Source organism: Belonocnema kinseyi, chromosome 3 (assembly GCF_010883055.1).
Source record: "Belonocnema kinseyi isolate 2016_QV_RU_SX_M_011 chromosome 3, B_treatae_v1, whole genome shotgun sequence".
NCBI classification, from domain to species: Eukaryota; Metazoa; Arthropoda; class Insecta; order Hymenoptera; family Cynipidae; genus Belonocnema; species Belonocnema kinseyi.
In genome coordinates this window covers 58777400-58792683 of record NC_046659.1, presented here as the reverse complement: position 1 = coordinate 58792683, position 15284 = coordinate 58777400, and the positions used below count along the sequence as shown (strand labels likewise).

The 15284-nt window shown below is 35.2% G+C and overlaps 1 protein-coding gene across 3 annotated transcripts in view; it reads left to right on the top strand.

Moving 5' to 3' along the window:
* Positions 1-15284, top strand: part of LOC117168665 (bromodomain-containing protein DDB_G0270170-like) — a 165051-nt gene that overhangs the window by 133860 nt on the left and 15907 nt on the right. For all 3 annotated transcript variants that reach the window (XM_033354325.1, XM_033354326.1, XM_033354327.1), the window contains exons 3-4: positions 8595-10398; positions 13187-13740. In XM_033354325.1, coding sequence (XP_033210216.1) covers positions 8595-10398; positions 13187-13740 — 2358 coding nt within the window. The remainder of the gene's footprint in view (positions 1-8594; positions 10399-13186; positions 13741-15284) is intronic.

Genomic DNA, 15284 nt, shown 5'->3' with positions numbered 1-15284 from the left:
TAAATGTTTAAGATGTTCAGTGCATCTTGCGTGCACATTGCCTGTAGCCGAAATCACAATGGGATGAATGGATGCATGATTCACATTCCTCCATATGGTCTTTACCTCATGCCTTAACTCGCTATACTTGTGGATCTTGGTCGTATAGGTTGACTGCAAATTTTGGTCAAGCGGACAAGCAATGTCGATGATAATGACTCTTCCACCTTTTTTTCCCCCGCATCACGATGTCAGGTCGATTGGCCCGGATGTAATGATCCGTTTGGATAGTAACATCCGAATATAAGATGTAATCTTCGCTTTCTAAAACGGGCATTGGAAGGTATCTATAGAAGGGCACCCATTCTTTTAAGAGTCCTAGGTTTAGGGCAAGTTGTTGATGTATAATGCCCGCTACATCATTATGTCTGTGCGTATATTCTCTCTGAGCCATTACGCGACAGCCATCACTAATGTGCTCGATGGATTCGTTGGTATCTCCACATAATCGGCACCGATCAACCACGTCTTGATGTAACACGTGTTTGCGATAATTCCTGCTGCTGACAACCTTGTCCTGTATTGCAATGACGAATCCTTCCGTCTCTGGATACAGAACACCCTTTCTTAGCCAAATATTAGATGCCTCACTATCCAATTCACTTTGATCTAATGTGTTGGGGTGCTCGCCATGGATGGCTTTCTGCCTCCATTGTATTTCTAATTCCTCTATGGTTTCTGCCCTGATATTCAAGGCCCCATCTGAGGACAAATTTAAGGGCGTGTATTCAAGATCCGCTTGACAGATGGTTCTGTAAAGCGCAATATTTCGTTTGCTGTTAAAATAGTCTCGTAACTGTATAATTTGTAACTCACACAGTTTTTTGACATCTACAACGCCCCTACCCCCTAAACGTCGTGATAGAACTACCCTTTTAATCGCTGAATTTCTGTGGTGCATTCGGTGCTTCGTCATTTCTACGCGAATAATTCTGTTTAACTTTTCAATGTCGGTGTTAGACCGTTTTATGAGCCCGAAGGAGTACGTGAGGACAGGGATGGCATATGTATTGACCGCCCTGCTTTTGTTTGCCGAGTTGAGAAAACTCTTCATAATTAATCTGAATCTCGTAGTAAAGGCAGTCATTAGGCTTCTCTTAACTATCGTATGTTGAATACCCTTAGATTCAAGAATACCCAGATATTTATATGATTCGCCTGCAGCCATTGCCTCGATGCCATTTTCGAACTCGTTCTATAACTCTGCGTTCCCTAATTCCCCTCTAATTAAATGCACTGTTCTGCATTTATCTAGTCCGAACTCCATGTGGATATCATTGGAAAACTGCTTTGTGACATCAATCACTTGCTGCAGTTTCTGGCCTGAACTAGCGTACAGCTTCAGGTCATCCATGTAAAGAAGATGGGTCACGTGATGAACATCCTCATTGTCATAAATTCTGAACCCATGAGACATACTGTTTAGTGTTTTGCTCAATGGATTCAATGCTAAACAGAACCATCGTGCGCTGAAGGAGTCTCCTTGAAATATACCCGTCGTAAAGCGTATTGATCTAGTTATCCTTGGTTGTCCATGATCAGAATACTTGACTCTTGTACCCCAGAGCCTCATCGCATGGCTTAGAAAGGTAATAATGCGTGGACAGATTTTGTAAAGTTTTAAGACTTCAAGCAAATAGTCATGCGGAACGAAAGGAAACGTTTCCTTTAGTCAATGTATGCCATGTGTAAGTTCCTTTGATGCTTACGAGCTTGAGTCATGACAACGGCGTCTATAGTGACTAGATCTTTACAGCCTCGTGAGTTTTTACAACATCCTTTTTGTTCTTCTGTAAGAATGTCATTCTTGTCACAATGAGAATATACCTTATCTGCAATGATAGCTGTAAGACATTCATAAGTTGTTGGAAGACAGGCTATCGGTCGAAAGTCAGATGAGTTTTTAGCGTCTGGTTTTTTTGGTATCATATACGTAGTACCTTGGAGCATAAAACCTGGCATCAAATCTGTGTATTCAATGATCTTCTGAAAACACCTTGCCAACGCAAGATGCATACTCGTCAGGTACTTGTACCAGAAGTTGTGCACCATGTCCGGACCTGGAGCTTTCCAATTATTATTATTATTATTATTACATCATGAAGCCATTTCCCTTTCGCAACACTGCTCCGACCCAGATTGCTGATCAATCTCTCTAGCAATCACCCCAAGTGAAGATCCTCACAAAGTCGTTATGTAAGGTTCCCCACTTGGGTCCATTAGTGGCCAAGGTCTTTTGTTTCAGGCGTCATTCACTCTACTGCCACTTTTTTTATTAACTATTTTCCGCCATACTTTCCTGTCCTGGCATACTTCTCTAGCTTCTTGTATGTCCATGCATTTTTTCATGCAGGCTCTCATGTTTCTGTGACTTCTTATGTCTCTTCTAACTAGGGTCTCATTCAGTTCGTGTTCAAACTCAAATATTCGTAACCTTAAAAGTAAAAAGCATAATTATTTTAAAATGAAAGACAAATTTTTGAATTCTTGGTGAACCTTATAGGTCAACCATGTGGATCAATTAGCTGATAGGTAATTACTGTTATTTAGGATGGTATAGTTTTGTTACTTGTATGATTTAAAATGACTTTTACATAAAATTACATTTCTAAGAAAATTACACTTGATAAGGATTCTGCATAGTAAACAAATATTTCGCCTTTAGATTTAAAAAATTGTTCAGGCTTGAAATTATTGTCTCGTTTGATGTTTCTTTCTTAGAGCATAGTATTTTTGTTAAGCTTTAATAACTGGTTCACCCTATATTACTAATTAAGATGAGAGCTAGGTTTACCTTCAGAAGTTCGATATAAACTGTTACTTGCATATCCAGTTTAATAACTGGCGTAAGGATTGCAGTTAATTGGCATTTAAGAATTTAAACCTATCGAGAAATCATTGCACAATTCTAAATATTTCTGTGATAGCGGAACCATTCATGCACATGCGACGCACTTTGAAATTTATTTATTGGCAATAATTCACTTCTAAAATACTAGATTAAATTAAGTTTGGCGGTAGATTCAATTTTATATTCAAAATGTTTCCTAGATAGAAATAAGTGAATCATTTATTCCATTATTTATTATCTTTTAGTTTATTTCGTACCATAAAACTACGTGCAGTTATATTATACATTCAGGGAAAAGTTAGCATTGAGTCAAAAAAATATTAGTATGGATATGTACGATATCACAGAGAAAACTGAAGTTAAATTTTGTTGCAAGTAAAATTTCCCGCTGTTAATGTTTACATGCTATTCAGAGAAAGTTTATCCTACGATAGAATGAAAGCTGTCGTCTGATTCGGCGTCCTTAGCAGCAATGGGAAAACGTCAAAGTATGAGTGAACTCGAGCTATAAATCGGGACACTAGATTTAAAACAACACAAGAAAAACCAAAATTAAAATTTGTTGCAGGTAAGACTTGCAATGGTTAAAAATAAAACATATTTCAGAAAAAATTTCACAGAGATTATATGGGAATAATTCTGATCTAGTCAACTGCGTCACGCTGAAGTGAGCAAATTTTGGTAAAACATGTAGATTCAACAACACAAAACACGAAAAAAATTTTGTTCTTACTGATATATCTCCTCCGAAATAAATTACACTATTGTAGACGATTTAGAACTTATTTAATACCAGTTAGCAAAAAGCGCAAAAAGCAACTGACCGATGGGAATCCCCAGTTCTCTCCAATTTAATTAAGTTAAACTACGATACATAGCGCTGGCGTCGTGATTCTCACCACAACTCGAATAAAAATGGAGCGATTATAAGGCGAAAGATTATCCAGGCAAGATTAAAAATCAGAAATTATCTTTACCTTCCATTTTTTCTGTGATACTATTATTTTGATCTAAAGAAATTCGTCTTGTTTTAATAAAGTCTTGTACTTAAATAAAGAAACTTTTTTCTTCTATTATGTACATTTTCTTCAGACAAGAAAAATAGTTTTCATATTTAATTCATTACCAGAATTATTGCCCTTTTTATAAAGTCATTGAAAAATATAATTTAAAAAATTGTACTGTTTTATGGAGTCAAGTATGTACTTATGAAAACAGCTTGATTAATTTTTAATTTTTTACTCTTGATGTAATATGTTTGTTTATATTTAAGGACTCTTGGTTGATTTTCTTTGAGTTCAATGAATCTTGGCAAAAGTTAATTACGTCCAAAGTCTTCATCACGATGGTCTTAGCGCAAGAAGAAGCACGACTTTTCCTTCCTTTATAATTTTTTTCTTTTTTTCCTTCTTTATTTGTCACTTGCAACAGGTAATGCCGTCATGTGACGAGTCTAAGTGCTCTCGAACTGAACTGCATGCACTGCTGCTTCCAGTGTCCTGCCAGGAAAACCTTTAGCAAGTTTTTTGACGACACTAATCCTTCAAATTTTCCTCGTATTTGTTACGAAATTTACTTAAATGGTTAAAATAATTTTTCGTTTTAAAAATTAAATTCCATTAAAAATAAAACGAAGAACTTGCATTGTATTGGGACATAACTTTCTTTATTTTATTTCATTAAAGTAGAATTTGCAAAACCTCTTTTCTAGTTTCACATTTCATTTTTATCTTTGCCGGATACAAAACGTATTATTAGGATAGAAGGAAAACCATATGAATAATGTATTCGAATTGGTTTTCTTGAAAGAAAAATGTACTGCGAGTAATATAGAAATCTGGTTTTAATCACGATAAGTGTTATTAATTTCCATAACTGCTTTTCCTTGCAGCATCCTCCATGCAATATACGTTCACATTTTTGCCACGAAAGCAGTGGGGATACTTTACTAATTCAATTCTTCGTAACGTAAATTTTTACTAAGCATTCTCTCGGTCGTTTACCTCATCAGTACGGAAGAGTACCTCTTTTGGAAACTTATGTTTGTTTACTTTTCTCAATGCTAACACTCAGACATTTTTGTCAAAAAAAATTCTGGTAGCCCATCACAAACAATTCTATTCTTCCACCCAATTATATTTTTCGTGCTGAAAACATCAACGCTTTTTATCCTTGTTATGATTGTATGACATATTAAAAATTGCCTTTTAGAAAAGTAAACTAATACAAGTTATGTCAGCCTTTCTTGCCAATCGTAAAGCGGTTAACATCTTTTAACTTTTCTAATACCATAAAATGAACTTGTTGGTTAACCACCACTTTCTTTTGCGTTCGTCATTTTTAACACTGTTGACTTCTTACTTTATTTAAAAAGTTAATTTGCCCCCGAAAGTCGTGAGCCTCGTGGTTTGCTATTTACTATAATGGTGTTCTGCATCTCGCAATTGATTTAGATGGAAATTTATACAACAAATGCTAAGCGATGTAACGGGTTCTCGACAACAACGTCGTTAACATGGAATGCATTTCACTGGTGCATCCATAAAGTGATCTATAGCTTTGCAAACGTAAAATAAAATATTTCACGATCCTCATTCGGATTGACTACTGATGATCAGCAAAATATTATATCGTTGTCATTTCCTTTAAGTGTTTTCTTTTTAATAACAAAATTCTTTAGAAATTTAAAAATGTAGGCTACACGAATCAACAACGTCTACTGGACAAGCGCACATGCAAATCCCTCCATTAAAAAAATAAGTAAAGAAAGAGAAAATACACACAGAAAAAACGAAGGATAGACTTTACCTTGATTCCGAAGAAAAAATTACCTGAGACAAAAATTAACTTCACAGCATAACTTTTGCCCGAATATCTGTTAAAGTTTCTTTTATTTTTTCATGGCAACAAATGTATTTTAAAATACGTAAAGTTGCCTGAATAAAACTTTATCATTCTAAAAAATTAGCTGCAACCAATTTTATCCTTTGTTTTTTCTGTGCAAAGAAGGCATCTTCAAATTCTCCTCCTTATTTTCTTTCTCTCATATTTCTTCAATTACATTTTTTATAGCCCATAGGCTGTTTTTCTTCTAATTTAAGTCTTTATACCTTTTAAAAGAAAGTTTAAGATTTGATTATTATTAAACACACGTATTGTTTTAGAATTAATTGCAGAATTAAAAAATAGAGTTTTTTTGCCTCCAATTATAGTTGCAGAGCTGTAATCACTTTGTTAATATTAATATTTTAAAAACATGTACTGCACTTCTTACATGAAAGAAAATCTGAATTTATGGGTTAATCTAGACTAAAAATATTATTTAAAATAATGAAATTTGTATTGCATAACCTTACCATCCGGTAAAAAAACCGGTAAACACATCATTTTAATAAATAAAATTAAAAACATGAAATTAAATTATTTAAATAAGAATTATGACGATAATTAATACATTGTGTCACTTGAATCAAAGTAAATGTTATATGAAAACTAAGGGCATGACAAATTTAATAAAATAAGAATCTAATTCTGTTAAATTTTTATTCAGTTCATTGCATTGTAAAAATAGTAATAATGAGTTTCTTTGAGAATTTTGATGTTCGCTTTCGGCTTAAAATGAATTTTTTATTTAAAAAATTAAAGCAAAATGTTTTGATCAATATTCTGACTATCTGCGAATCACAATCCAAAGATTACTCTAACTACAATGTTTTACAAAAACCGGTGTTTGTTTTAATTTAATCAATGAAAAATAAACATTTTTTGAAAACCATTTTTCATGTATGCTAAAATTGTATTAAACTTATGTATAATTTTGCAACTGCGATATTAGCTAAAGAACGACTAGTTTTTATTGCAAATTGCGTTCCTACAAAAAATTATGTAATTTTTACAGATATAATCAAACTTTACGTTCTCAAAGAAATTTTAACTTTTAATTTTCGCCAAATTACCTGACACGCCCTTTTAATCTTATTTAATTTTGGCCCTTAATTAAAATTTGAATTTCAAATTATTCTGATTTGAATTTCTTCAGTTTGGTTTGTTTTCTATTTTTGTTTTCACTGCTTTCTCTTTAGTGTGAGTGTAGTAAATTTCACGGTTTCACGCATCCTCCGGAAGTGATTTAATCCACTTAAAGTTTTTCGCATTCTGTAATTAACATGCATACACAAGGATACTGGGATCGCGTTCATGACTAGAGAGCAACAGGTGTTTGTCGAGTAACACTTGACCACGTTAATAGTCTTACGGTAGAAATAATTGGCCAGTGCAGTGCTGGATCGTAAAGTACGTAGATGAGTAATATTCCTTGTTAGACACGGAACTGATTTAATAGGCGACGTTTTCACTGCATTGTAACCAAATGTATAGACGTAATAACATTCCATCATCAATCTTTCTCTTGTCCATATAAAAAAGTTATAACTGTGTCAAATACATTTTTATTTGATGGGCTTTTTCCATTTTTAAAGGATCGGCTTCTAGCTTTTTTGCATTACAAAAGTCAGTAGATCAAAAAGGAGGACCAACTAATTTTCGACCTATTGAAATGATTATCATAAAAATATGATAAGCATCGTAGGAAAAAATAAACAAACCTCTTTAATGTGGCAAGTAGAGTGAGCTTAAAGCCCCCTTTTCAACTTTTCTAGTAGGTAGTGGATTATAATATAGTTGGTAAAAATTGTATTTATCCCGTTGTAGTTAGCCTTCCATTTTTCCTGGGAATGCCAATTATCCTAATCTGGAAATTATTACTTTTTCCAAGTTTTCAATCTAAATTAATGGTTTGAAAATATTCAATTTAGTTGTGTAAAACCTTAGCAATAAAAAGTAAACATCTCTGCTAGCTTCTGATTTATAAATATACAATTTGAAATGTTTTTACTTGGAAAATTGTCTAATTTCAACTCCTTAGAATTTATTTAAATTTTGCAGACTCCTTTTTTGACATTGTACAATTTAGAACGATTTATCTTGTAGTAGTACCTAATTTTTACGGTATTATAGACATTAAAATCATTACACTGCAGAGACTTTTAATTTGAATTGTACAATATTGAAACCGTAAATGACATTTTCTTTAATTTTAAGTATTTAATAAAAATTTTTTTAAATTTGAATTTAGAATCTGTCCACATTAGATTTTTTAATTTTACTTAAATGTCCAGGAAAAAAGGTTCAAACCCCGTAAAAGAAACGAACATTTTTCTGAGCCTTGCATATAAGCATTGGCGACCTTTGGACTAGAAATGTAAAACCTCCTCAAGATCGCGTATTAATTGTCATTATTCTCGAAACGTAAACATTAAAACAGTTGTCCTTTACACCAAATCGATGCTCAGTAGTTCAGCAGTACTCAGAATCGGCTGGGGAACGGGTTTATCGCAAAACATATGTACTTGATACCTGAGTGGTTTGACAATCGCTCCTCCATTAGCCAGGATCTCCGTTATACTCACCTGCGCCCTAATAACACCTTGAATAACTCCAGAAGCCACAACACATATCCTGGGAGGGAGGGCCCACCATGTGTCGAGCGTGCCTTATGGTTTTTCCCCACATCATACCTCCTCGTCCTCGATTGGCATCCCAATTCGCGTCTCAGTAACCCCCTTTTACTGACCAGTTTTTGCCCCATTGTCCCGCTTCACAACTTCTGATTGCACCATTATACCGTTTCTCTTTCTCGTTACAGGCTTAGGCGTTTGGAGCTTAAGAAAGATGAGCAAGAAGATAGACTCGTTTCGCAGATCCGGATCTCGAGAGACCATCAATTCCATCTCAGGAAACTCTTCTTTAAACTACAATAATAATAACAACAGTAACAACAACAGTGAAAAAGTCGAAAGACTCTTCGAGCAGAAAAGTGAAGCAAAACAGGAAAGGAGGATATTCAATGCACAAAGATCTCCATCCCCTTTTAAATCTTTTTTCATCAGGATGGGGTCTACAGGGATGCTGAACTCCTCTAGAAGCAACAGACGTTCTCAGTGTATTGAAAAAACTCCAGAAAAGGAAAATCTCTTCAGGAGCTGCAGCACCAGTCAGTTGAACACTAGCCCAACTTACGTGAAAGGAGATGATCCTTCTGAAGGAATTGATCTTCAAATCAACAGCAGAAAAGACAAAACAGTGTCTTGCGATAATTTAAGTGGCAGAACTGATGACGATGTCTTCGAAGAGAGAATAATTTCACCTTCACTTGGTCTCTCTACTCTACGAGGTCATTCCCCTTCACCATCTCCCAGGACCTTCAGTTCATGTGATTTTGGAGAATCGAAAGACGAGAACCTAAGAAAATCAAGTAGTTGTGATTTTAAAGAAGTGAAGAAGACTAGTTTTCCATATTCATTTTTGAGGTCCAAACTTTCCGTTCTTCCTGAAGAGAGACATGGATCAGGTCTAAAGGATGAGAGGCTTTTCAAGACTGCCTCAGAGGAACACTTTCCTTCTCTAAAGATCGAAGATTCTTTTGAAGGAACAACTACCTTGGGAAGAAGACGTCCCAGAAATGGACATTTTAACAGAAATGCTCCCTCTAGGTCTCAGGACGTTTCAAGAATGGGCAGAAATTCATATGCAGAATTCAGAAGCGAAAGGGTTGAACGTTGTGAGCAAGATAGATATAGTCTTAATCCGAGTCATCTGGAGAGGATTGAAGATGATTTGCAGATAGAGGATGGATACGACAATCATCGAAGTCCCATGTCTCTTCCGCAATCTGGACTTTCTATGAACGACTCCAGGTTTTCGGATACTGTTTCTCTAAATCATGAAATGGGGATAAATCATGATGGAGGTTCGAATTCTGAAGTTGGCTTGAATTTAGAAATAGCGACGAACTTGAGGAACCATAGGAGGAATTCAGCTCCTAGCGGAGAACAGAGATTATCTTCTCATTATGTAAGTTCTAATGAATCTGGGTATGACAGTGATGGACCCAGAGGAGAATCAGCTGCAGCTTCTGAAAATGAAACCCAGAGTTTAAAATGTACAGATAGTTCGGATACAAGTAGTGTTGTTGACTCAGAGTTAGAAAAACCTATGAGAAGCTCGACCCCTAGTGAATGCCAAGAACAGGAGGCTGATAGCTTGAGGTCAAACAGAATTTGTGAAAATGGGAGTGCGGATATCGAGGAGAGAATAGATGTTCTCAGGTGGCACCAGAGTAACTCGGGAAGAATGTTGCCTAGCATACATCAGACTTCGCTCTTGCCAGGTTCAGCAAATTCGCATTTGGCACCGAGTTCTGATGGCTTAGGAGGTGGACTGAGTCAAAATACCGTTGCAACTCTGTCCCATCGAGTGAGGTTGCAACAGGACAAGTCGAGATTTCTGAGTGACATCATCCAGCCTCCAAAAAAAGTAAGAAGGTGCCGACTTGTACAGCTTATCAAAAAGGACCCTAAGGAGAGCTTGGGTATCAGATTGGCTCAGCAACGAATTGGGGAGATTCGATATATTGTGGTTCAGCTAGAAACTGATGGAATTGCTCATAGGTAAGTTTATAGGCTGGTAACAAGTGTTTTCTCTAACTCTTACTCAGTCTTTCATGTAAATCTTAAAACCAGAGGATTCTAATTTCAGGTTTCAAAGGCACTTCTTTCTTAGTTAAGATAATAGAAAACAATTCTGCCGTCATTTGAAAAAACACCGTCAACTGCAAAAAATCGAAAAATGAGTTTTTTATATCGTTGGAATCGTGAAGAAAAGGTGCACCGGAATACTAAGATCATTTTTTTCAAATTATTAATAACTTTTAGAACAATTATTGCTAAATTTTGGAAAAACGCCGTTAATTGCAAAATTTTGCGAGTCGTGATTTTGAAGAGAGCCGTAACTGACTCTTAACTGCAGGCTCAAATCATAGAAAGCTGAATACGTCACAGAAACTTTCGAGAAAAAGCCTTAACGGGCAGTTACGGACTTTACTTAATTATCGGGAGGTGATCTCGAGCCTTCGTGATTTCCTGAGGTCCGTACGAGCTTACACCGTTCTCCGGAATCATCGAACCTCGAAAAAAAACGTCTGTGATTCGAGAAATGCCGTAGCTGCATTCATTTTTAGCTGCGAAATTCTTTTTTCGTGAACGGCGTTTTCTCAAATCATGATAAGCCTATTTCTGAGGGCCACGATTCGAAGAGAGCCGTAACTGCCCGTTACGGCGTTTTTTGAATTTCAGCATCCCAATCAACACCTTTAACTGCATTTTAGATCATTAATTAACATTTTATAACCATTTTTTCAAAAATGAAGAGTTTATATGCAAATTAGTCACGATCAACAAAAAAAACTGCAGAAAATGAATTAGAATTCGCGGTAAACGCATCAGGCTTTAATTTCTGCTCTTTTAGACAAATTTAGCATTTTTGGTTTGTTTGATACATGATTTCATAAACAGCAAACATTTTTTTTTACTTTTTGGACCTGTTTTTCTGAAAAACGCGAAAAGTAGACCATTTTCACCTTCAGGTTCGTATTCTACGGCAAAAGGAACATACTGAAATGACTCATTAATTGATGATAAACAAAATCTTTTTTTCTAGTGCTATTTATACAAATTGAAGAATTTATTCCAAAGAAACAAAAAATCTGGGAAAATCTACAATGTGTATTGTATAATCCCAAAAAGAAAATTTGATATGAAATTGGTTTCTTCCTTTAAGAGGTTAATAGTGTAATCTCTTTAGAAGTACTTTCCTATTGCCAATTTCCAAGTTCTCTATTTCAATTTCTAATAAATTGTTGACAGTTGCTAAGAGTAAATTAATTCACAAAATAAGTAATTTTAATACCTTCAAATTTCAAAACTTTAACTTTAAGAGATATATATCCTACAAGTTCGTGAAATAAAGAAATTCATCGATACCAAAACGATTATTGTCACAAAAAATAAAAATATATTTTTTTTAATCTGTTTACTTTTCCAAGAAAACTTTAAATTATTAACACTCATACTGTCCGAAAATGTATTCGGCTTTAATTGCAACAATTCTTTTGAAGAAATTTTCGTAAAAGCAGTGATTCATGCATGAAAAAGGCTACTACATCCGGCAGATTTCATCCGCTTACCCACAATGTACTGTTTCGTAATATGTCAGCTGTCTAATAAAATTGCCAAGGCCTCTTTCTCTGAAATATTTTATTATCTGTCGAAGAGATTTAATTTCGGTTGTTTGCCCTCTTTAAGAAAAAATAACACTTCTGCAATCAATTCTTTATTTTTTAATTATCCTTTTAAAAGTGTCTTCTTCGAATATCTATTATATTTTAAAGATGTAGAAAGAAAATTATTGGTTTCTTGCATTAGATGGAACGTTATTGTAACAAATATAAATAGGATAAATATATGATTTCATCAAAGGAATTTACATTTTCGAGACCGTAAGTATTCAAGCATCTATTTGATGTTGCTTTAATCTTGTCATATTTTCCGTATTTCTCTAATCTCATTCTTCATTTGAACCTACTTTTTTAAAACAATTTGCTTATCTGCACTTTTACAGAATTATTTTACACCAACGAAAATTAGTTTTCAATTTCTAATATTCTGAATTCATTCAAGAATTTCTTTATTTTATTAAGGAGTTAATTTACCCCCCTCCTCTTACTCCCTCTCCTGGATTCCCCTACCCCTTGTTCACACTTCCCCTCCCCTCTTATTACTTCCACTCCCATACTCTAATTCCCTCCCCTACTTCCCCTACTTCTATCTTCTATATTTCTGTTTAATTTCCCCTCCCCTGATAACTTACTTACTCTTACTTCTCCTCATTCTTCAATCACACTTTACTCTCACACCCCCTTCCCTCTTGTACTTTTCCCAATTTTGATCCCTTTTCATACCTTTCCTTCCCTCCCCTTACCCCACCCCCTATTTCCCATCCCTTTCCACCTCCTTTCCCGTACTTAGTCCCCTCACTTCACAATCCCTAAATTCCCTAACTCCTAACTCCTATCTCCTCTTCTACTTTCTCACTTTCTCTCCTCATGCAGCCCCTCTGTGCCCTGCACCTCCTACCTCTCGTAATTTATCCCCCAGTTCCTACTTGCCCTCGTTTCGTATACTTTCCCTCAATAACCTATCTCTAACTTTCCCAGTTCCCACTTCCCTAACCCTTTTCTTTTTCCCTTCCGTGAAAAAATACGATGGACGAATAACCGACCGAAACTCTGAGGGCTTCTGATCGGGTTACGAACACCTAAAAAGAAATTGAATTTGGAACCAGTGTTTTTGAACCCAGAAAAATACTGATATTTTAATAATAAAATTTCCTCTTTTACAGAGATGGGAGACTGAGGCTCGGCGATGAGATCGTCGAGGTCGAAGGGAAGGAACTCCGAACTCTCGAGAGTCTTGAGCAAGTTCAAGAGTACCTAAAATCCTTCAACGGAAATAAAGTGCGACTGATAACAGCTTACGAAGAAACAGTGCCCCAAGTATGCTTGGTTCCTCCCCTATCAGGAGGTTACGAGTACCTAGAAAACGCAAAGAACCTTTCCAATATGACTCTTCTTGACTCTCAGAAAGAGAAAGTCAATTCCTCAAATAATTCTCCGTCCACCTGCGATGATAATATGCAGCCGAAAAAGAGGCCGGACTTCCTGCCACTCACGTGCATTTCTACCCGGAAGGATGTCGACTCCTCCTTGGAACCCTCGACGGAAATGCATCAGTATTTGACGAGACATATTGCAAGGTTCGAGAAGGGCTATGGCAAGCCTAGTCTCGGATTCAGTGTCGTCGGTGGCAGGGACAGTCCACGTGGGGAAATGGGTATCTTCGTCAGGAGAGTCTTCCCTGGAGGTCAAGCTGACGTTTCCAAATCTCTGTTCCAAGGTGAGTTAGAGCCATTTGATTCTTTTCAATTTCTAATTGCGCTTTTAAATTGTAGCTAAGTTTAATTGACCCTTGAAATCATATATTTCCCTAGAGGACGGCTTCTAGGGAACTTAAGATGGCCTATAGGTGGTATATGTATATTCTAGTTATTAACGAAGAAGCTACGATTTGTTTGAAAACATAAAATCAACAAGAAACCCACACTTATAAGTCCAAGTTCAAAAAAATTTCCATTATTAAGATACTTTTTGGGATTTTCCCCCTATATTTAACCCTAAGGTCAAACTTAGTGCAAAAAAGTCGCAAAATTTTAAATAATGATTGTACTCACTAAAAGATTTAAAAATATTAAAAACAATTTTTTAAATAAATATTAATAAAATTGATTGAAACATGATCAATAATCATTTTTAATTGTTGAGGGAAACGCTTTTCGATCATTTTATGCATTCAGAAACATACTATGAAGACTGACCATTAAAATTAGCCCAAGAAAATAAAATTATTTCAGAGTTATACCAGTTTCTCAAAAGTATCCAAATTTAAAGTTTTCTTGCAATATCTGTTTAAAAAATGGACATCTTGCTTTTAACTTTGAAAGTTTTTGCGCTAGGAGTGCCATTAGGGCTATTTTGAGTAAAAATGGCTACATCTTTAAGATTTGCATAGCAACGCTATGAAAAGCTTGTAACTCAGGGTTGATTCTGAGTAATTTTTTCGCATTAGACACGCAAAAACATCTCCATGCAAAAAATCAAGTCGGTAGACTTATTCATTTTTGCGCTAGGTGTGGTACCGTACAGAAAGTCATTTTACCGACTACATACGTGCTTCCTACTACACGGAGAAAAAGATATCGCACAATTAAATCGTAAAACCTCTATATGGAAATAAAACGCAATATGATAACATACAAGCAGGTTCCGGAGCCTTTTAGGATATTATAATGCACTAATATCGATTGGCCACTACTAGAACCCTCGTATATATAATATAATAAAAATAATAATATAATGTAAAATCTTGCAATGTACGATACCACGATTTTACGCTATTATAATGTAATAATTACGATATATAGCGCAGGAATTACGTTATATAATGCAATTCTTGCGATATCGTTTTCTCCGTGTAAAACTTAATTATTAAGGAACTTTAGCAACAGCTCAAAAATTAGGTTTGTATATAATTTCCGCCCAAAGGAAATTTTCAAACAAATTGAAACTTTTTAAATTTCAAGCATTTTATAAATCTTGAAGTGTAGAACTTGCTTCATTGGAAATAATTTCAATATCGCATATACAGATTTTAAACTTTATTAATTTAAGAATATGAAATTCCAGTTAGTTTCTGTCCCCAAAAGGATCAATCAGAGAGGTACCTTTATGGAAATTTGAATTTTTCATGTCTCATAGAAATTTAATTTAATTAATACTTAATTAATTATTATTATTACACCATTAAGCCATTTCCCTTTCGGGGTAGGCGTGACTCACTCGGTAGGGGAAAGGAGTAGTGTGTGGAAGGGATAGAGATTTTTC